This window comes from Lepeophtheirus salmonis, chromosome 11 (genome assembly GCF_016086655.4).
Source record: "Lepeophtheirus salmonis chromosome 11, UVic_Lsal_1.4, whole genome shotgun sequence".
NCBI classification, from domain to species: domain Eukaryota; kingdom Metazoa; phylum Arthropoda; class Copepoda; order Siphonostomatoida; family Caligidae; genus Lepeophtheirus; species Lepeophtheirus salmonis.
Genome location: NC_052141.2, coordinates 7,908,521 through 7,932,257, shown reverse-complemented (window position 1 = coordinate 7,932,257; position 23,737 = coordinate 7,908,521). Strand labels below are relative to the sequence as shown.

At 32.3% G+C, this 23,737-nt stretch overlaps 1 protein-coding gene across 1 annotated transcript; it reads left to right on the top strand.

The window, feature by feature from the left end:
- The first annotated feature begins 16,102 nt into the window (after positions 1–16,102).
- Positions 16,103–21,093, top strand: LOC121126129 (tryptophan-rich sensory protein). Its single transcript, XM_040721436.2, has 3 exons — positions 16,103–16,308; positions 20,038–20,247; positions 20,740–21,093. Exons 1-3 carry the CDS (start codon positions 16,192–16,194, stop codon positions 20,911–20,913), a joined length of 501 nt encoding a protein of 166 aa, XP_040577370.1. The 5' UTR covers positions 16,103–16,191; the 3' UTR covers positions 20,914–21,093.
- Positions 21,094–23,737: the final 2,644 nt, after the last annotated feature.

Here is a 23,737-nt window from a genome sequence, read left to right as displayed (position 1 = left end):
ATTCATACCTTTACTTACTTAAATATAAATAGGATGACTCTTTTACGTTTTATTAACTTAGAAAATGAAGCTATAAAATAAAATAAATTATTCCTTTTGAGATCAAATTAGAAAGTAAATTGAAGTTGCTTCAATATTAAACAACACATTGAGAAAATAGGTAAAACACTTTACTTTTGATCTTTTTATATAACCTTGTCTGATGGGGATATTTCATTTACTATTCATTACAGGGTTCTTCAGGTAAATCCGTATCACTTTCAATTGCATCTTGATCAATGAGGGGAAAGAGTACAGGTTTGACATTTTACTTACAAGTTAAAATAATACAAAAGGAAAAAATTAATCAATATATGCTCCATGTTCGTCAATTATTTGCTCGATACAAGAACTTTAAATATTTGCAGGCCTTGAACACGTTAGCAGGGAGACTTTGTCTCAGTTATTGTTAATGTAGGCCTTTGAGGAGTCGATGTTGGTTTGTGAATTGGCGGATACCTTCGTCTCTTAATCTTCCTAAAAGAAACGAATGCCTGAAATTCATATCAAGAGAGTTATAAGAACAGATCTGTGTCCCAAAATAACACTTTTCCATTTTCCAACCAGTATTGGATCTTGCAGGCCTTGTGAGAGGGGCCAACTATTTTTGAAACTGCAACTCGACACCATTTGACTCAACCTTTATCCAAAGTATCACTTGGTCAGACAAGAGTTCACAGTAACTATCAGCAACCAACCTCTCCTTAAGCTCAAAGAAGGTAGGGGTTTGGCTATACAACTGCTCCCAATAAACCCAAGGGTCATAATGCTGGGCAGAAACTTGGGTTTAAAGACGCGGGGACATTAGCTCTTTCAGTTGGCAACCAATTTTGTTCTGGATGTTGTAGAATCTGTGGACAGTCTACTGTTTGTCACCCGTATAAAGGATGATTCAGTTGCTATGGGACTTCAAATCCTTAAGCAATTTTGTTCTAAGGTTAGCCGGATGTTCTTCATTTTATCAGTATGGAATTTTTTTGTAGAGGGCGTATGACTTCATCCTCAATGTTAATTTTCCTGGGCAGTTGCGCAGCATACAAGGCGCTTTTTGGCGAGAACGTTAATGGGAATCCTAGGAAATGCCTTAAGGACCTTATCAGCCCTACCAGAAATCTGAGACTGCGTTTTTTATCACAATGATACATTATATGCTTTTTCCTCCTTCCAGTGGTTGTAGACGTCGTAGACTGTGCTCTGACGAATACCCAAGTATCTTCTTGAATAACCCTGGGATGTGTCCTGTACAAGGCTATTCGATGATGGTGCTCCTCTGAGTGTTCTCCTCCATAGTAAAAGATTGTTATGAATTAAAAGTTGCAGAATTAACTTAAAGCTAACGCTCAAATTCTCTTTTTAAAATTGAACTAACTAAGTTAAATGCTTTCCTTATTGTGTATGATTTAAATAATAGCTACATAATTAAAATACTGTTGTGCACCTCACATGAAAAAAAAAGAAGAATCAAAGAAATCCAAAAGATAAAAACAAAGGATCTACTTATTACAAAAAAAGTTAATTTAATTTACTAAACATACGAATAAATACTACACCAGGCAACAAAAATTGCAAATTTTCTAATTTATTAGGTCAGGATAATACTAAAAAGTAAAGTGAATATATAGATTCAAAAGAATAAGAAATATATGTAATAGAGATGTACTGATACCAAAGTTAGAACAGATTTCGAAATCATTTTATGAACAATTTCGATTATTTAATAACATTATACATATGTAAAGGAATTAAATATGTGTAAAATTACATTAATGGTTTACTTTTTTTTAATGATTAACTTTTTATGAATTAAAGCTTGTCGAAAAAATACATAAATATGGATAACCATAATTAATTGTAAATAATTTGAAATTAAAATTATTTAATTTTAGTTTCTCTCCATGTCAGCATTAGATAATAAACTTTCATTTTCAATTGATGGAGCTGAATTTGGCTTTGTAGTTCTCTAATTAGTATATTTATTAAATGTTAAAAGAAAAATGAAAGAAAAAATAAATTTATTTAGAGCCCTTCAGGTAGGAGCCCCTCCCCCCTTGCTTAATCTGTATATATATAAAAAAAAATCTGTGTGTGTATGCTGTAGGTCGTAGGAGGCTGAAATTTTGTGTGGGTCCCACTTTTGATCTGGTCAGTCTAATTTTATCCCTGAATCACAAAAAATGTCCTTTGGATCTTAAGGAGACTAGATAAAGGGTATGAGTTATAAATCAAAAAGTGACTGGTGAAACAAAAAAAAAAAATATACAAAAAAGTTTTCGAAATTTATTCAAGATCAAAAAATTACGAGCCAAATCAGAAAAAAAAAATTAATATGCAAAAAATGGATTTTTAATAAAATATTTTATTCTCAAATGAAATAAAGCTAGTCTTAATTTATCTGAAGGTTCGTTTGCGTAAAATTTGGCGAATAAATATTAATGATTCATTGAAATATTTGTCATTTTCTGAAATATTTTTCATCAAACGTCATTTTTCAATTTTTAAGAATAAATGCCACAGAACGATGCATTTTGGACGTAAAATTTTAAACTCAATTATTAAACTATTGTTTTTTCAATTTCATAAATATTTAATGAAATAATCTTTGCAATATTTGGAAAAATAAGCAATTTTTTTTTTTTTTTTGACTATATTACTTTCCATAACTTTTTTGTTTTTGCAAGTATAAACAACATCTTGGTAGGTTTATGTTACTGCTTAGAATAAAAGTAAATACAATGTACTACTTTTTTTCTTTCTGATAATTTTTTTACAAAAATAAAAGTTGGACTTCTCATCAAGACAATTTTTTTTTATACAAATAAATTGGAATGTTATTTAAAGTTCATGAGACAATTTTATTCAATTAATTAATAATTCATATTATACAATATACAGGTGCTATACATGAATTGGCATTGTTGAACCGATTATGATACATTTAAAAAAAGTTAATTTTTGCCAATTCCGATGCGTGGATACACCCCTATTATTTATTAAACCCGAAGTGCGTAATATCACATTTCACCAACAAAGAGTTAATTTGCGTTTTCTTGAGCCACTACTCTGTGGAAATGGCACTATCAAACTAAACCTAGAGCGTCCTAAAAAAAACATGTTCCAACTCAAGGTTTATTGAAATACAAGGTTTTACCATAACTCTTTTTCTATAAGTGTTTGACATCCACCACACTTTTAAATAGTGGTATCAAAGAGTAAAACTGTTACTAAATATAACAAAGAAAAGCGATTTATATATTGCCCTCCTTTACGTTTACCGAAAGGGTACTGCTGTTATACTCTATGATGTCATATTTGTCTGTTTTGCCCAGGAGTCGGTACGGTACTTCAAATTTAAAACTCTAGAGAGACCATTACATGATGGTATAACAATGTATGTATTTCTATTACATTGCTCCAACTTTCTTCACTATTTTGTAATATATTCTCTAAAAATGTACTCTGGTCTCATAACTTGAGATATACCAATAATATTTTCTATCATAAATATCTATGTAGATTGCAATAAATTTAAAGTGTGCAATAAATCTTGTTAAAGGTACCATGTATATTGTACCTTATGAAATAGATTAATATAGAATATTAATATATATATATGCATGAATATTTATTTATGAAGATAAGGCAAAATTACGCGATATTAAAACCAATAAATGTCTAGAAAACATTTACATAAAATAATCATAAAAATTAATGATATATTCATTTATAGACCTGTAAATGATAATAATTTTTAGAGTACCATTTTTTGTTGTTGTTGAGCTAAATATTAGTTGTTTTTTTTTAACGTAAGCTGTTAGCATTAATTTTTTTTTCATTCTTGAAGGAATTGCATTTTAGTATGAAGTAATAATTAGTTTTTGTGCCCATGACAGACGCAGAGTAACAATGAGGATTTGCTCCGGATTTATCAGTCTTAGTGTTTGTCGGAGTGGAAAGTTTTGACTCTTTATGTCCTTCTTTGACAAGGAGGGAGATGTAAGCGGTTCTAGGAACATTGCCCTGGTGAAAATTGCCATTGGGAACATTTCTCGTCATTTAACAACAAAATGACAATTAATCGGGCCAAAACTTGCTCTGTGTAAATGTAGGGCTACCAAGAAGGTATACCACCAATTCAAAAATAATTTAGGTCCCCTACAAATACTTTAAATTGAATCACGAGCTCAGGGGTTATTTAAGACTACGGTAGGTAGGCCATGTAGGATAAAAACAACTGCTTCACTAAGAATATATATCCTTAGCAAAAGCTTCAAAATAAGCCCTGGGACCATGGGTTGATTAAGAATTAGCAGCGGTAAACGCCGAAAAAACGGCATAATGTAGAACCTGGAGACCCCAATCACCAGAAGTCCAGTTAAGTCGATGAGGCAGCATGTCAAGGCTCTCAATGCCAGTGATTAGACTGTGAGGAGATAAGTTAAGGATATGAGAACGTCCTTCTATGTACGCTGACATCGGCAACTACTTTCAACAGCAACCACGGCCAACTGGGACAAGAGAGGTAAGAAATTGTTGACTTGGGTAAAGTATAATGGGTCAGTTTACCCACCTTACATACTTTGCAGACTCTTCCTTTCCATTTGGGGTGTATACATGAAGAGTGAATAAAAATAAGGATACAAGATTTCAAATTACAAATAAAATCCCTGCTTCAAATATTTCATATAATTTTTCCATTTTTTATTATATAATAGAAAAGGTTGACTCCGTTTTGCTTGGGTCAAGGAGGGAGAGGAAAATTGAAATGACAATATCCAATATTATTTCTTTTTATTATTGATTAGACCTCTTAAAGCAGCCAAAAACATTAGGCAACATTTTTCAATGTCACTTATGACAAATCAGTTTTTCTTTCAATAAAGATTGCCAAATAAGGTGTTTCATTGAAGATCAACAGCTCAAACTCTCACTTTATTATTGATCACGAAAATAGTGGAATCTGGAACATATATCATTTGAAGTACAGAATAATGTACTAATGTGGCTTAGTTGAGTGATATGTATAGGCGCTACAAGAGAATTACTGGCACGTAGTTATTCAATACTTAAATAATATTCTCTCCTTAGAAAATTAGTAATAATTTGTAGGAAAACTCCCAAAATATTACTAAAGAAGGAGAAAAAATCCAAATGAGTGGAAACAAAACAAAATGAAGAAAAAAGAAGGGGCTCAGCCACCTGATTTTTGTCTTTACTTATAACTTTCTACACGTTTTTTATGTATTTTTATGCACCATGAAGACTTGCCAGTCTTTCATGGTGCATAATTAAATCAGAAAAATGACGTTATAATTGTTTTTATAATTGAAAAAGGGAATATTTGGAGTCATGAAAATTATAAGCGATTCAATTAATGCTGACAAGTTGTGTAGTGTTATTTGAGGCCTTTTAAATGAGATTTTTATTCCTCTCATTAGATTTATACTGTGGGAAATCCTTTTTGATCTATTGTCTAGTGCAAATAGTCGCCATCTTTGTATGCAACTACTCTTCATTTATCTTTCCTCATCGTAATCTGAATAAACACAGATTAAAGCAGTAAACCAAGTAGCGCATAGAAGTTTAACGTCATTATTAGCGAAAAAAAATATCTTGGTCAAAATTGACTTTTCTTGTCCGCTCGAGATATTATTATTTCAAGCATTTTGGAGAAACATTTCCTGTTCTCTCGTGAGTGAGTCAAGTACTGTACTGATTCTACTCTTATTTACTTCGTTATTCCTATACTTTATTGAACAATCATGGAAAAGGAATTATGATTTCAAATGATTTTTGCATACAGAATGGTCAGTAGGTGTCTAATTAGGAAGATCTTTAAGATTTGATATCCATTTTTTTCATCTTGCAACTTTATGGGGATTTTTAGGAATTGTAAATTTAAAAAAATGAACGTTTCCTTGAAGCTTTTGGAGATTTAACTCAGTTCTATTTTTGAATTCTCGTACACTACACTACAATTGATAATTATATGTAAAATAGAAAATATTTAAGACTTAAATAAACTATATACGTATTATTACATATTCAAACTTGTCAAATCTACGTATTACGTACATTAAATAAATGACTAACGTCAAAGAAAAGAGACATCTTAGGAAAATATTATGACAATTATTGACCATACTATTTCGTCAGGCTTACGGTGCTCGATGCGCTACTTTGGTTTAATGCTTTAACACCAATAAGGAGATGGGGGGTTCTTTGGGTTTTTTTTCATTTCTTTTTTTTTGATTAATATTTTTACTATTATGACAAAATAAGATGTATAAAAGGCAGGTATTGGTTCTATTTGACATATATTGTAAAAGAGGGAAAAAACCTGTTATATGTATATGATACACCGCATAGACCTGAAATAATTTTGATGAAGCCTCGATAGCTGAATTCACTGGGGAAAAGATTCAAATTTCTTTTGTTTATTGATCTTAAGGACGAATTGAATGTCGGGAATTCTCAGACAGTTTAGAAAGTGATAGCACATTCCATAAATGACAAAAAAGGTGTGGAGTGAGTGACCTATGATGACGTGGCTGGCCATCTATCCCAATGTATAAAAGTAGAAGGCGTTAAAGTGGCACAATCGAAGCCCAAGAATGCCCAGAACATGATAAAGTCCTTTTTTTATTTCAACAATTTCCCCATCCTTTGAAGCAGCCTAGTTCTTCCTTAAACATTCTGTCAAGAGGAACCGCCAAAAATGTGCTTTCTTTTCTACTTATAAATGGAGCTATTTATCAACTAGAGTATGATATGGCTACCAAGCAATGTCCAAATGCTTTGAATTTAGACATGACAGAACCAAATGCAAACAATTAACTAAGGGACCAAAAGCGTAATCGTCGGGGATCAAAAGTAGGCTCCATCGCCAAGAAAACACACACACAATCATCTTCACGGAAGAGGTCAATTCCAAAATATCTCCAAGTTTTGACGGACAAGATAATGTTAATGAAACACCTGATAAATTTACAAAATCAATACAAGGAGATTGAAACTGAAAAGGAAGTTACGAGCCAAGGAGTTAAGATAAATAAATCTGCAAACAACTTAGCAACAGCGACTTCGACTAATACATCAAACGAGATGATTGTTGGGGAAGAATATAGGATCATAGAAGAATGTCACTCTCAAATTGAGGAAGAAACTGAGGGGGAAGAAAATAATGTTCGGAAAAAAATAAAGGAAAAAACTCAGAGGAAATTAGGAAAATTCCAGACAAAGACATAATACGAGATGAAAACAAGGATACCAAGCATAAATCTGACACGCCCAATGAAAATAAAGTCCGGGCTCCAGGCATTGATTTGAAAAAAAAATGGCTATAGGGGATACAACTTCTGAAAAACAGGAAGGTGCCTTAGAAAAGTTTAAGAAACTAAAAACATGCTAACATAAGTGATTATATGTTGACATTACAACCTAGAGCTGGGTCTGTTTCAAAGAGCTCTGATACAACATTATCACCCAATAGTAAATAAATGCCCAACAGAGTGCACAAGAGCTAGGGCTGCAGTGATTGTTATTCAAGTTTAAATCTATTTTACTCTTACACAGAATGTGAAAGAAACTATTTTACTTCATATGACTATCGAATATCACTTCAGTAGATTATATTATGAGATAGATATGGGTGGGGGGAAGATTAGTTCACTTAAACAAAAATCCACGATTGGAGGAGGTAAGAAACGAATTAAAAACGCGATTAATATGGATTAATACTTTGTTCTATGTGAATAATGCTAATTAATAATAATTTTTCCACTGTAAAACAGACTGCCTTCAAATCTAATTGTATAAATATAAATTTAGGTAAAATATTACTGGTAGGTTACGAACTGTATAAGATGATGGATAAAAATAGAGTAACAATGGCACTTATTACGGAGCCAACTGAAAAAAATGGCCGTTTGTTCCATAGGCATCCCTGTAATGACCATTTTTACATCACCATTACACAAGATCGATTGTAATGAAATGTTTGAATTGTTTAAAGACAGTGAGTTAAGTTGATTACTGTAATGGAGATATGGTGACAATAAAATTGGAGCTGAAGAAACAGCAGATTGTTGTGGTATCATATGACGCTGATATAATGTTAGAATGCCCCTTTCCATTGCTGGAAAAATAGAGACAAGAATATTGTAAAGAAGAGTGCACACCCATTTTGATAGGTATGGACACTAATGCACATAACAAATTATGGGGTGCTGAAACTACAATAAGAGAGGTGAACAAATAGAAGATATGTGGGCAGGGCTTGAATTGAACATATGCAACCAGGGGAGAGAGTTTACACTCGTACGAGGATAAAAGTTCCTCAATTATATATGTAACCTTCGTCAACGACTACATGCTTCCCAATGTCTCTTTGTGGGGTGTGGTTTCTGAATAAAAATCAATGTATGACCATAAATATCTAATGTTTAAACTTGAAATTGAAACAGAAGCCATAATATACAGGGGGTAAATCAAATTGCAAGAGTATAATATGAAGCCGCGTACACTGAAAAAGGATGCTACAACTGGATTGGGGAAAAAATATGCATGTGAAGGTAATATAACTTATAGATACATAAATAATGAGTTCACTCGTCAAAGCTCTACATGGTATGGCACCACTGCGTACAAAAAAATATAAACAAATTACACCATTGTGGACAGAAAAACGGACAAGATTGAGAAAGGAAACTATGAGAGTAACGATCCAGTTGACTATTAAAAGTGTAAAACAGAATATAGGAGGGTAATCGAACTGGAGAGACAAAGGCATTGGAGGGATAGATGCACGGAGCTGGATTCATACACAGCAATATCAGCTGGAATTGAGCGACAAAAGTGTCATAACGGACCGTGTATAGGAATGTTAAGTAATAACGATGGGGGGATTTGAGCAATGGATGGCTTAAATGATTTAGTGAGGGGGCATTTTGGTGACTCAATTATACATGGGTCAAAAATGAAACATATGAAGAAGAAAGTCCGAATGTATTGCTTGAAAACATGAACGCAAAATGAACGAATTATATAATTGTTACTCTGTTTTGGGATATTTTTAATTGAAAAATTAAATGAAATTTCAAATATTAAATTTTCTAATAAAAATAACCTGTAACAGGAAACTATTGAGCCTCCGCCCCATAATTCAGAATTATTGAACTGTTCAAGTTCATATCTTTGAGTTAAGGTAGAGTACAATAAACTTTCATGTTCGATAAGAACCTTCAAAAAAAGTCCCCCCTCCCCCCTGAGTCACTTCCATAAAATATATCTTCCAAGCATTTGTCTTTGCTTAATTAGTTCTTCAAATCATATTTAAAAAAATTAAAAATAAATATAAACTTTGATTTCCGGAATTTTTTTGAAGTACTATACGAAGGAGAGCAAAAATATGATTTTTTTTTTTGGTTTGAGGAGTTTTTTAGGGAGCAAAAGTGTTTGGGTGAGTAACGAGTATTCAAGCGAGTAACAGCCAAAACCCACATCTCATCCCTAGGAACTTGAAAATACTCATACATCATTTTCAGCTCGCAGAACATCACCATGAAAAATATTTACACTAAATAAATGAAGGCGATTTATTGTATCAATGTTGGATCGGCCCATTATCGGTCTGATTCGATCACGTGATCCACTCATCCTGTCGGTCCAAAAAAATGAACCAATAATAAAATTCTTGTCAAGTAACTCGGTCCTGCATGGGTCTGCAGACTGAAGACGTAGACCACAAAAAAAAGATGCTTTTAAATTTGTAGAACGACCTGTGGAGACAAAGGAATGCGTATTTGGAAATAGCAACAAAATCAATTTTCATAAATCATATATATTATGGTAAATTGCATTGGAATCGGTATAGGTTTTTTTTTCTTTAAATTACACAATCACTGTTTATGAGGTTAATATCTGAATCTTGAATTTTGATACCAATTTTGATATCAAAATGACGCTTAAGACGATCATTGTTTTAGTCTTTTTTAACTGAATGATAAAATGATATTTCTTTCAATTCCCTATAGACAATGTTAAGGCTCTCAATGTGCGTTTTTTTATCACCGTAGTGGCGAAAAATAGCAAAATATGTTGATTGTGATGAACTGAATATTCAATTAACTGTTACTTATTCCTAATAACAATTAGTTATAACAGTCAACTGGGTCATATGAGTGTTCAAAATTGTAAAAGAACCTCTATTCATACTATTCTATTGTGGAATGCAATAATGCTTAGAAAAGGGCTTGAAAACGTAGAAATGTTTTTTTTTTTCCAATTCGTAAAAATATGGAAGAAAGAAAAATTTAGATCAACGCTATTAGAAGGGTGAATGATTGAGAGAGGACTTTCTGGAAGCCTCATTATTGGAGTTACATATATTCCAAACATTTTATGGCTGGTAAATACAATCCCACTCACGGTCATCTGACTATTTTCCGACATTATTTTCAACGTCCCATGTGAATCCCAGAACCTTAAATGATAAAGAGCGTCAAGGCCGTTTCTTGAAACGAAGAGAAATGAAGACAAGACTGGAAGTACTAACGACCAAAGTTGACTCAAATGTACGTATATTTGATACAGTAACAAATTTAAAGAGAACACGGGTATATTTGATATTTTAAAAGTAGTTATTTCCTGTCTCAATAATGTGTATTTTGACAATTTCAGAAATCCTCAAGAACTATACAAGCCGAAGGTGAATTTCAATCTATGTCTCATTTACCCATTTTTTTCTCGTACGTTGACGGTAAAAATTTATCGTGCTAGTTCAACACCCCACCCAGCACTTTCAAAATAGCAACAACTACGTCAAAGGTTCTTGACAAAAATAAGGGATCTTTAGTGGATATTCAAACAGAAGAAAAATTTAAAAATCGCTTCCCTATCAATAAATTAGTGAACAAAGACTTTAAAGCATATTGTAGAGTAGAAAAGTGGTTCATCGATTTATAATTGTTTTAATTTGTGTCAATATTTTAAAAAAATGCAAGGATTGCCATCAGTTGATCGTTTCCTGCTCTTCCTTGCTTAGCTTAAGCATAATATGTCGTTTACATTCTTGGTAGTTTAACATTCATTGGATAACTGTACCAATAATTTTATTCGACAATGCTTAATGAAGTTTTTTTTAATTGGGAAAAATTGATTCTTTAGCTGTCTGCAAAAAAAATAGGGCTACACATCAATTTAAAGAAATTTATTGAAATACTACTATAATTATTGATGCTAGTGAAATTAAGATTGATACTACAACAAATTTAGGCCCTTATCTTCTCCCATTTTCAATTACAAAAGCTCTCACATACAAAAGTTTTAATTCAAATGGTCTTTTCTGTCATTGGAAAAAGTAAAAGACAATCCTTGAGCACGAATTTAATGTCGTCCTCTTTTCTAGATATCTTAATCAACATATTTAACTTTCCTATTACCTACATATGAAAATGCATAAATAGTTCATGGGAACTCTAACATAATAAATATGTTAATAAATTATCGGTAATCTTATAACTTTAGTAGAGTTAAATTAGAAAATGCGACTCTCACTCAACATATTTTAAAAGTTAGTGTGTCCAAAGTCATTTTCAAAGTTACTATATAACTTGTTATATTTGAATATAATTCGATCGTGAGGATTTCAGATCTCCACATCAATATTCAATAAATAAATTACGGAATACACTAAATGCTTACGATGTGACAAAACTGTATACAGGGTGTCCACGATCAATTGGAACTACTTTAAACTTCATCCAGATCCATAATGTGGATATTTGGGGTTAAATCATACTAATATAAAAAGTTGCGTAAACAATACACTATAACTTTTATAACAATTGTTTCGACAACAAACAATAGTCATCATGGAACAAGCATGGAGAGACGCCATCTCGAATTGACTCGCGCGGGACACAAGCCCTCTGCTATCTACAAGCTTCCTAACTACCCCAAGACCACGGTGTACCGGGTCTTCAATGCCTGGGAGGTTGAGGGGAAGGTCTGCCGCAAGGCTCACAACATGAGAAATGACCGAATCAGCACTCCCCGCTTCCTTGAAGGCCTCCAGAGGTCCATCAAAGCTTCGCCGGGGACTTCCTTGTCCAGGTTGGCCAAGAACCTTGGAGTGAGCAAGCAGCTGGTCTCCAAGGCTGTGAATGAGGACCTCGGGTACAGGTCATACCGAATGGTCAAACAACATATCCTCACGGCATCCATGAAGGCCACCAGGCTCACCAACGGTAAGCGTCTCCTCAATGACCTGAAGAGCCATGGAGGAAGAATCATCTTCTTCTCCGACGAGAAGAACTGGATTGTCGACAGAAGCTACAACGTCCAGAATGACAGGTGGCTTGCCCAGGAGAGAGAAGAGGTCCCTACGGTCTTCACCGCAAATTTCCCGGCCTCCGTGATGCCCCTGGGTGTCATCTGCAGCACTGGTGAGGTGATGCCTCCTTTCTTCTTCAACCCCAAGGAAAGGGTTAACGCGATAAGGTACTGCGAAGTCATGGAGGAGTTCGTTATCCCCTGGATGAAGGATACGGCCGCTGGGAGGGAGTTCATATTTTAACAAGACTCAGCACCCGCACACATCGCCATGAGGACCACTAACCTCTTCAACTCCCACGACATCACTTTCCTGGATCGCAACACCTGGCCCTCCAACTCACCCGACCTCAATCCGTGTGATTACTACTGGTAGGGGAAGTTGGAGAGGGAGGTGTGCAAGGTCATTTACCACAAGAGCATCGCGGCCCTGAAGGGCTCCATTACGAGGAGTGGAATGCTGTCGTTTCCGCGGAAGTCATCAGGGCTGTTGACGATGCAAATCCTTTAGGGGCAGGATGGAGATAGAGAAGATGGTGGCTGCTGAGGGAGGACATGATTTGTGAATAAATTTATTGTTTTATATCATGTCTAACTTTTTCATATTAACAAATACACTTAAAATTCCCTTTTATTCAAACAGGTGATTTTTAAGATAGTTCCAATTGATCGTGGACACCCTTTTTACAAACTATTATTTCAGTATTCATTGACACTAAATATTAAATTATATTTCTTGACAATTGTATAGTATATTAATATGACATTAATGATTAACAAGTAAAATTATTTTGTTATTTATCAAGTGTAAATAATGGCGTTATATAAATATGTATTTATTTATGTGCTTTATTGATTTAAGTTTATATTTTTATTTTGTCGTAATTGCTTAACCATATAATATATTTGATAATCGATTAATTTACTTCAATTTACACATATTACAATTATATTCTTCTTAATATGTAGGTATCTAGGATTCATTTTCCATATGACAAGGTGGGAAACAAACATTTTTTACGTTTTCAAGCACTTTTTCATAAGCATTATTACTTCCCACGACGGATCAGTAACAATCGATTTTGAACACTCATTTTAACTGGTTGACTGTTATTAGTTATTACTTATTAGTAATAACTAATATACGCGGGTTGGTGTGACGTAACGACTAATCAGTACTAATTATTCATTTAATTTGCACTCAATAGAAGGAGTTGATAGAGGGAAATGCAATGTTTTCGAGTGTTTCAATCATTTATCTTTTTCCTTTCATCTGCTGTCGCAATATGAAAGAATTTCCCTTGTTATTGCTTTGTATGATCACTCTATGTATTTTGTATCTATGACTATATATTAATATAACAGCAGAGATGAATATTCCTCAAAGTATTGCTGATAAGGATATTCTAAAAAAAATACCACATTATCTATCATAGTCAAGGATCGTCTTCGACTTTTTTTCCGATGACAGTTCAGAGACTCATTAGTAATAACGAAATCGGAAGCAAGGCTTTATGTGTATAGAATAATATCACTAATTCAACTTTATAAGTGTCATGGATATTAACTTCTTTTTTTTATGAAGTAGATGAATGACATTAATGGACTCAAATCAATCAAATAGTTTTGTTACAAATAAGAGTCGAAATAAATAGACTTTGGAAGGAATAGGCTCTAAGTGTTTCAATGAATGAGCTGTGAATGAAGGATGATAACATTTGTTTTTGTTCCTTACCAGGTATTTCATTCCCTTATTCTATTACCTTATCTGACTCCTCTGTTTTTATAAAATATACGATGTTGTGTCTAGACGAGGGAGAGGAGACACAAACTTATTTATAGGTGGAGAGATCCAGGATGACCGGGAGAGATGAGGTGAAGGAATCACGTGGAGGAATAATATAGCACTTGTTAAAGGAACATCTGTATTCGTTATAATACAAAAACCTACTCTAATTAATATACAAAATACATGAGTATTTATACTACGTAATAGACAGTACTTTAATACATAATAAAAGAAAATACAAGACGATAAGAAGGAAACAAGGGGGAAGGAAAATACATTACATACAATAAGTCAGGGGCGCCGATTGGGTTTTATTTTGGGGTGGATTATTTTATTCATAACCCTTTTCTTTTAGAAAAAACAAATCCTTAAATTTTTTTTTTTTTTTTTGGGGGTCTAATTTTTGCCCATAGAAGTGATTTTTTTAAATGTATCAATTTGGTGGTTACAACCACTTCCACCCCCACGGACGTCCCTTTGTTAAAAACATTTAAGGTATCACTCTATCTTGTTCATTATGGGTCATTACGGATCATACGATAAAGTGTTTTAAAGGTCTGATTGTATAAACATTTTTACTACATGAAAGAGAAAAACGCATCAAAACGTCCAAGAAATAATATGTTAATGATAGTTTAAGTATATTAACAAGATAAATGTCAGATGGTAAGATTGATTATATGGCTAACTACGAGATGATTTCGGCCCTTATTGCAGGAAAGTTTGTGTGATACAATAACATCGTGCTCTTGCCTATAAATGTTGCTGGATCCCGTTTTGACACAATAATTCTCTATTTTCCTTAATATTAATGAAAAAAAAGTATTTTTATTGTTAAAACACTTGGAAGTTTAAGCCCCAAAATGCTCAATTATTGACAATAAACCGACAATAGTAGTGTGTAGGTCACACATTAAAATGCTTCATACAACAAATTTTTAAAAGAATGAAAAAAAGACAAGTTATCTTAATTCTTAATGAATTAAAATATAAACACTTTTTCCAAAGACATCTAAATATTTTTTACATTTTACATGAATTATAATCTCAAAAACTTACCGTTTTGTATCTTAACTTAATAATTAATATATTATATACGAGCAAAGGGCTTCCTGGCGTTGTTCGGTGGGACATCACATTGACAATAGATAAAATAATTAAAACAGTATTCAGAAAATTATTGTATATACAGACTTATTCTAATGTACTAATAATTATAATATGAATGTTTCTTTGTTGTCGAGAAAGATCCCAATCTTTTACTATGATAATAACGATGGATTGGGAAATTGACTATATTTTATAATAAATGTGCAGTAAATACTCCGAACGACGGAATTCTCTCAAACAGAAATTCCGTTACACGGAAGGGACTCTCTTCCCTTAAATTATTTGACTTCTTTTATATATCAATTTTAATTATGTATAAGGGAAATTCCTTCATACAGAATCTTGAATTTTTTTTTGCAACAGAAGAAACCTAAATTAGCATTTTTCGCCGATTTCTTTTTTTTGCCTTATAACTTTTTGATTTTGAATACATTTAGAAAACATTGTTATAGTTATAGTTGTTTTTTTAAACGTCAATCACTTTTTTATTTATCACTCAACCCCTTATCTAGTCTCCTTGAGGTACAAAAAACGGTTTTTTATTTTTTGGGTATAGAATAATCCCCTTTTTTATGACCCCACCCCCACAAATCGACACCCCCATCTTAGCTTGACCAGATGCAAAAGAGGGACCCATACAAAATTTCAGCCTCCTAGGTTCAACGGTGTATACAGAAATACAGATTATTCATATGTGTATGTAATTGTATGGTTTTATATAATATACATTTCTCATAAAAGTCACCTTAAATTATATGAAGATAGGCCCAATAAGCCTGTCTTCCTACCTACGTCACTGATAAGGGCGTGCGTTCTTGTAATTGTGCCTATGTTATCTAGTGAACAAAAACATAATATGATGCATACGAAGAAGTCGTTGATTAATATATCCTAATACATTGGTTCAGTGCTATTCGAAGGAAATGGATCTTTTAGACAATATAAATATAAAAATGTTTGGAGCAACTCTTCTACCACTTGTGGGAACTTCTTTGATCAAATTCATCACTGGTACAAAGATAGATAAAAACTGGATCAATGTAAGTGGTGTCATCAATATATTAGTGGGATTTGGGGCTCCTACGTCCTTTTACACCCTAGCATTTCACTTCCCGAGCTGTCTATCTCCCATCCTTTTACAACCTATTAGGGAGGTACAAAGTTGGATCCGACTCTTATAATACTTGCAATATGAAGTTTTAATATACTTCATCAGACATGATTTATGAATATTATGCATCTTTTTCAGTATTTTGAAACTTTATATAACGAATATGTCCATGATATTACGTATGAAGATGTAGGATAATTCTTTTGGTCTTTCGTAATGTTGAAATAATATGTAAATAGATATAATTAAACGATTTAAATATTTATTATGAATATTAATGACTCCATTTGATCGTATTTTTTTTTTTTGCTAAATGGACATTTTGGCGAAAAGACAATTTGTCTTATGTACTTTACGCCAAAGGACCCTTTGGAACATTTAGTCAAAACATGATATTTAATACATGCGATTATATATTTTAATTCAATTTGAAATGATAAATTGATATTGTTTATATACTATAAGTCATAAAAGATAAATTAATTAGTTTTCTTTTGAAGAAAAATATGTTTTTTCTAAATTAACTTAATAAAGTATTACTGTATAACAATGATATTATGTATGTAGGTTAATCCATAAGTATGTTCCAATATGAATAATCCATCATATCGAATGATAATTAAATGATAACGGAGAAGTGATAAGCACTTCTTCTATTCGAATTACTGATGTGTTTGATTATTTTTATGATTTATTTGATGTACTACAACGGTCAAGATTTCAACTATATTTGAACTACATACTTCTCTGTTGTGTTTATAATATGATAATTCATTATTATGATCATTTGTTTTTCTGCCAAATAATCCTTATAAATATACCTCTGACATATATATCTTCTTATCTTACTATCATTTTAAATTGAAATAAAATATACAATGTTATATATAAATATATTCAATATCATTTTTCAGCCGAATTTCCCAAATTATCCTTTGGAAAAATGTTCATTCGGCAAATAGTACTTGTTTTCGGCCAATAGTTTACTCCCGATGGAAAGTAATTGTAAAATTTACTCCTACTTGATTTTTAATCCGGCCATAACTATATGTACTATAAAATTATAATAATCGGAACTTAACCATTAATTAACAAGCAACCTTTTTAATTATAAGGGTTAAATTAAATACTTACCTGGTGCTTCATTGATATCTGAAGAATTACTAATTCAATAATGAATAAAGGATTTAAATTGATTCATATTTTTATAGATTAATGTATAAATTAGTAGCAAAACAAAAAAAAACCTGAGCTCTTTACCTTGGGTGAACGTTGAGAAAATTATACTTCAGTATGATCGACGAATTTCTGTTCGACCATTCCAAGTAGCCTGGAGTTTCCAGGACTATCGTATACGTCGTCAGTAAGTCCAAGCATAGGAGAGCTAAAAGGGCTCTGTAAAAAAGGCCTGACTGGACCTCGATGAGCTAAAGAAAACAGCCTTGGCCAATCCCTTCAAGTCGATGAGGGCCCATGTAAGAGATTTTGGGGTTTCACGCCGGACTTCCAGAGATCTATAAAAAAAGTGGGTGGAAAGATCTTTGTGAGGATGGAGAGCCACTTTTGACAAAGAGTAACAAAAGAAACCCATCCTCTCCTTTGAAAGAATCTTTTGAATCAGTCTTTTTGAGTTCTTTATAACTTTTTTGAGTTCTTTATAACTTTTTTGGACTCATTTGGCCCACCCTACAACCCTGATGCCAGTCCTCTGGACTATCCCTTTAGGGTGCATGTACATGGAAAAGGCTGCAGTGACCATCATTCTAACACCGAGGCCCTCTAAGCCACTTTCAGTCAGCACTGTGACGCCATAACAGAGGACAACATCTGCAGTAGGTGCCAGGTAGATAATTGAACTTTTTACTGGTTTATTGGGATGCCATTAGCTATATCATTTTTCAAAATGGCCCCCTTGGCCACCAACATGGCCTGTATCCTGGGGCAGAAGACCAAGAACGTTGTCCTCATAAAATATTCGCTCATTTCATCCCACTCCTTGTCCACTGCAGCCTTCAAGGACTCCATATTGGGTTGAAGGTGGCAAAAGCTTTCCTCTCAATGGCACCCCATACATCATATTCCAGGGGTTGGGGGGCTTGGGTTTTGGATTTATTTTGAAAAAAAATCAAAAAACTTTAATTTTTTTTTTAAATTCATAGCTATTTAGAGAAAATGATTTTTTTTTTAAATAAAATTTCAAATAATAAATTCCTTTTTTAAATTTCAAAGATTGGTCATCGCTATCTTGCTATTCATTTGGGTCCTGTCTAGCTTCTCTTCACCGAGTCCAACAAGACTAAAGACCGAATTTTGTTGAGACTACCCCTACCAGGCCTCTGTGCGAGGCTCAGGCCATCCTTTTTCAGCTTTTTCACTTTGAAGACGAGCCTCCCCGAGCAGCCGACGATCCAAACAATTTCTGTGACCTTGACATGAGTGTCAAGCAAGTCTGTTCTATTGGACCTCCATTGTCGTTTTCGATCGTCACATGAATGAATTTTTTTGTTAAAATAGTTCTAATTGGATTAGATTATAGAATTGGCTCATGTAACTTAAAATATATTAAAATAATGTGTACAACCTCTAAACAAGTTTAAATCCGACTGCATGATTCGTTGCCGCACACGGTAGTGTTAATAAGTAAGGCCTCAAAGGAAAAAAAGAACTTATCCTTACTACATACTTTACTTTTTATGTATTACATTTACCAAACAAAAATCCGTTAATGACGTCACTATTAAGATAGTTAATAAATATGCTGTGTTTGTCCTGCGTTTTTCTTATTGCCTAACCTTGTTCTGATAACATTGATGGCTTTGCCGTGCTCTCAAAATTTGAAATATGTTGCGTATGAGGTTTTACTTTGTACTTGACGACGTTACTCTAAAGACGTCATTTTGTCATTTTTACGAAAATATTTCTTGGGTTCAAATTATACATTAAAATCATTTGTTGCATGTTTTGAGGCCATTATGATGAGGGCAAGTGGCTTCCATATGAATATCTGTGGCTTTAAATCATTTGTTTTGAACTCTTTTAATTGATTATGCATGATAAATGTAATTTGTGAAGTAGAGGCCCAGGAACAAAATTGTATGCCTAGAGTACCGATATATAAACTTATCGCATTGCCCATAAAAATTTAGTGTCATAATTATATCTACAAAAATATGTTCGAAATTAGTCTTTTTCAAAACAAATTAAACTTAAAATATTTAAAAAAAAATTTAAATACAAATATTTAAATAAAGTTGAACTTCAAATATCCCCCAAAAAAAAAAAAGATATTGTTTAAAGTAAATAACTGGTGACTTGTTTTGTGATAACTATGACGAGTGATAAATAGCTTCCATTTGAAAAACTGTTTTGATTGATTATTCTATTTTAGGGTGATTGTTACATGATTTAAAAAAAAAATGTAATATGATATTTTTAGAGGTGATTGAGTTTATTGCCCCCCAAACCCACACACACTCCAATGAAAAAGATCATTGCTACGGATAGTGACGTCTCCCTCTGCCACTTGCAAATATATCCAACACAGCTGATGTGTGTTAAGATGGATTAAAAATGTGTGAGTCTCACGCCAATTAAATGACACTTGAAATCCCTGTCCTATGAATAATTCCACTTTATTTTATTTATTTACTTCTTACAGAATCTGAATAGGCCCTCCCTAATCCCACCAGATTGGGTTTTCCCAGTTGTTTGGACATATCTATATTTGTCGATGGGTTACGCCAGTTTCTTAGTCTATCAATCAGGTGGAGAGAAGCTGAATGGAGTAGCTCTTTTTATCTACATTGTCCATTTGTTTGTTAATTGGTCTTGGTCACCCATTTACTTTGGGCAGAAAAAAATTACATTGGTAAGTACATAATCATTAGTATAGTATAAGTCCTTATTTATGACTAAAGACTGTGGTTAACACCAGTTCGGTCACAGAACATTTTTGGTCTTTAAAGAAGGTAAAATCGATCAATTCTTTTATGTATGTTCAGTTCATGAAACAAATAATTGCATATGCTCATTTAATATTTGAGGAGCATCTTGAAAATTATTGGCGATAAAATGTAGATTCACAGGAATAAGTGACACTTTTCGGCGTGTTCATTAACGGAGAGTTAAATACGTTTTTGTTTTTTTAGTAAGGAAGGCTTAATACATATCTCATATATCTTATTTGGTTTAATAAACGAACGATATATTTAAGAAAAAATCAACGCCCTACATTTGTAAGGACCGGTCCCTAGGACTGAGAGCCCTAAGACTGAACTAAACTGAAAAAATAAGTACCAAGACAACACTATGAATCCCGAATATTTTAGATTGTAATATAACACACTTTTAAATATTACAGGCTTTTTACATCATTATAATTCTCTGGATTGGAGTTTTGAGCACAATGATAGCATTTTTTACAATGAATACAACAGCTGGGCTACTCATTGTACCCTATTTTGCATGGACATCCTTTGCCTCCTTTCTCAACTATCGTATTATGATTTTAAATGAAAAACCAAAAGCACAATGATTTGTAATTGATGTGTGGAAAAAATTTACTTTCATTTGTAACTTGTAACTGTTGACGTCACATATGAAGGTTAGGTACACTGCTGAACTTTTAGAAATACTGTCAGTTTTTTTGTATTTTTTAAATTTTATGGTTAAATTAATTTACTGAAATAAATTATTTCGTGAAAATTAATCAAAATTGTCTTGTAATAATTAGAATTAAACTTTATTCTAAAGAGTGGCGTAGCTATCCCCCTTTCACTTCTCCCTCTGTATTTTTCTACGTCCCTTCTACCTTCATTCTTTGTTTCTATTCCTCTATACTCAACCCTGCAACACAGGCACCCTCTGCTGGTATATATTTATATATATAAACCTATTTGTATAACACTAAGTGGACATCTGTATAATTGTTGGCACAGCAAAATTGAAGAAATAATTAACTCTTGCCAGTTGCCATCAGGTTTCCATTGTAATACAGATAGACAATAATATTATATAATTAATATAGCTTTAACCTTTTTAGACAGTTAATAATGGGTTTGAATTATACTCATATTTGTAGCCGTAGTAATATATGAGTAAAGAGCATAATTCCTTAATTAGTCCAACAGAAAACAACCATATATTAATGCAAAAGTACTGGGAACCAATTGTTTCAAGTCTTTTCACGCTCTCAATTTCCTACCTCCGCTTACTACATACACGGAGAGGGGGATCTTCCTATTATGATCAAAATGTATCACTTTGGCAAGTTATTGAAATTAATTTTAAAATCACAAAGTGTGCAAAAAATCACATTGACAATCGTCATTATTTTTTTTGGTTATATAATATATATGTCAGTAGCAAAGGGTTACCAGCGTTGTTCAGGCAAGCGTTAGGATATTCTAACATGCTTTATAATATAGCACCTGTATATTATATGAAATATATTATCCTGCATATTATTAAATTAATGTGTGAGGTACTTCCAGCTTAGAAAAACAATGATAAAAACGTTGTTTTTTCTTTTTCAAAAACGTAGACAAATACAGACTTTGGTAATAAAATAAAAGTTTTCCAGAATGTTGAGTTACGTACGTACGGCTATGTTTAATATTGATGAGACCAGATTTAAGGGCTCTGGAGGGAGAGTTTGAAATTTTGGATATAAGTTTTTTTTTTTTATAATACAAGATCGATTCCTTGTGTTTCAAAGTTTTTTTTAAGGTATGGGTTGTTAATTTGAAAAAATATGGAAACAAAATAAAACTCCAAAAAATGAATTATTGAACTAACAGAAAATGGGAGAACGTATATTGAATACGAATTGAAAAAGGAAAGTGGAAGAGAATGAGCGAGCTAATCTCAGTATGTATCTTCAATTTTCATTAAATTGGAAGAAGGATCATGGGAAATTACAATGGCCAGTACCATAAATAAATCACAAAGTCGAACATTTGAAAAAATTGCTTTATATTTACAAAAATCAGTATTTTTAGGGGGTGCAAGTTTAATTATATTTACTTCAAATGAACAGGAACAACCCAAAAAAATTGTATGCAAGGAGTTTTTACAATAGACATTTACTTATTCTATAATTATAGTTTATAGTAAGTCGTTTTATTTGATAGTTTTAACATCAATAAAATAAATATAAATAACATCTTTTTAATTTTTCAATTTAATTTTTTTTTAACAATAACATACCAAAATGTATGGAAGAAAAAATTTGTTCTGGATGGGATGTCCATCCTTTATTTTTGTCAAAAAATTGTCGAATCGAAATTCGCACAGAAAATTGTAAAAAAAATTTGCACTAATTTCACAAAAAAGGTAAAATATAGAACTTTTTGGCATTGTAAAGAAAAAAACCCAATAATCAAGATTTTTTTTTCATTCTTGCATAGCCAAAAAAGTTATGGATAATTATGAAGTCGATACAATAACTCTCGAAAACTAGTTCATTTTTGCAAATATTGTAAAAACTATTTTATAAAATGTTTTGGAAATTGAAAATACTACCTACATTATTAAAAAGTGAAAATTTTATGTTCAAAATCTACCGTTTGTGGCATTCCTTTTTAAAAATTGACGTTTGAAAATAAATAAACGATTTTTTTCTTCAGAAAATGACAGATATTTCAATTAAATATCAATTTTAATGTGTCAAATTTATATGCAAAAGAATTTCCGGACAAATTTCTATAAACTTTTTTTTATTTACGAATCCAATATTACCTTGGAAATCTATTTGATGCACCTGAAAATAAAACAAACAAAAGTGTAAGTTTTACCGATTTTGTTTTTTGTCAAGAACTTTTATTTTTCGTATAGTTGTTTTTTGAATTTGAATCATTTTTCATTTGTATTTGAACGCCCTATCCAGTCTTCTTGAGCTTAAAAAACTTTTTTTTTCTTTTGTGGTAAAGAATAAGTCCCTCTAATATGACCCCATACACTAAAAAAAAGAAAACGGCACCACCATTTCAGATTCATAAAAAGTTTCAGCCTCCTAGGCTAATAAAAGGTAAGTACAAAACCAAAAATAATTAAAATACAATATTAACAAGTTGCAACTTAAAAAAAGTACAAATACATCATCACCTGACATATCAGCTGTTACAAATTAATATTATTTTGCACATAGGAAACATAACAACAAAACGTCTATTTAATAAAATGTTCCACAAAAATGTGTCAAACTGCAACAAAGCTATTGGTAAGTGTAGGTAGATATTTATATGATATTGATGTTGCGACAGCAACTGTACTTTACAGTTAATAAGTAATTAGAATACATATTTTTTCTAAAATGCTATTTTTCTTAATATAGTTTTTTGAAACGTTTTTCAATACTA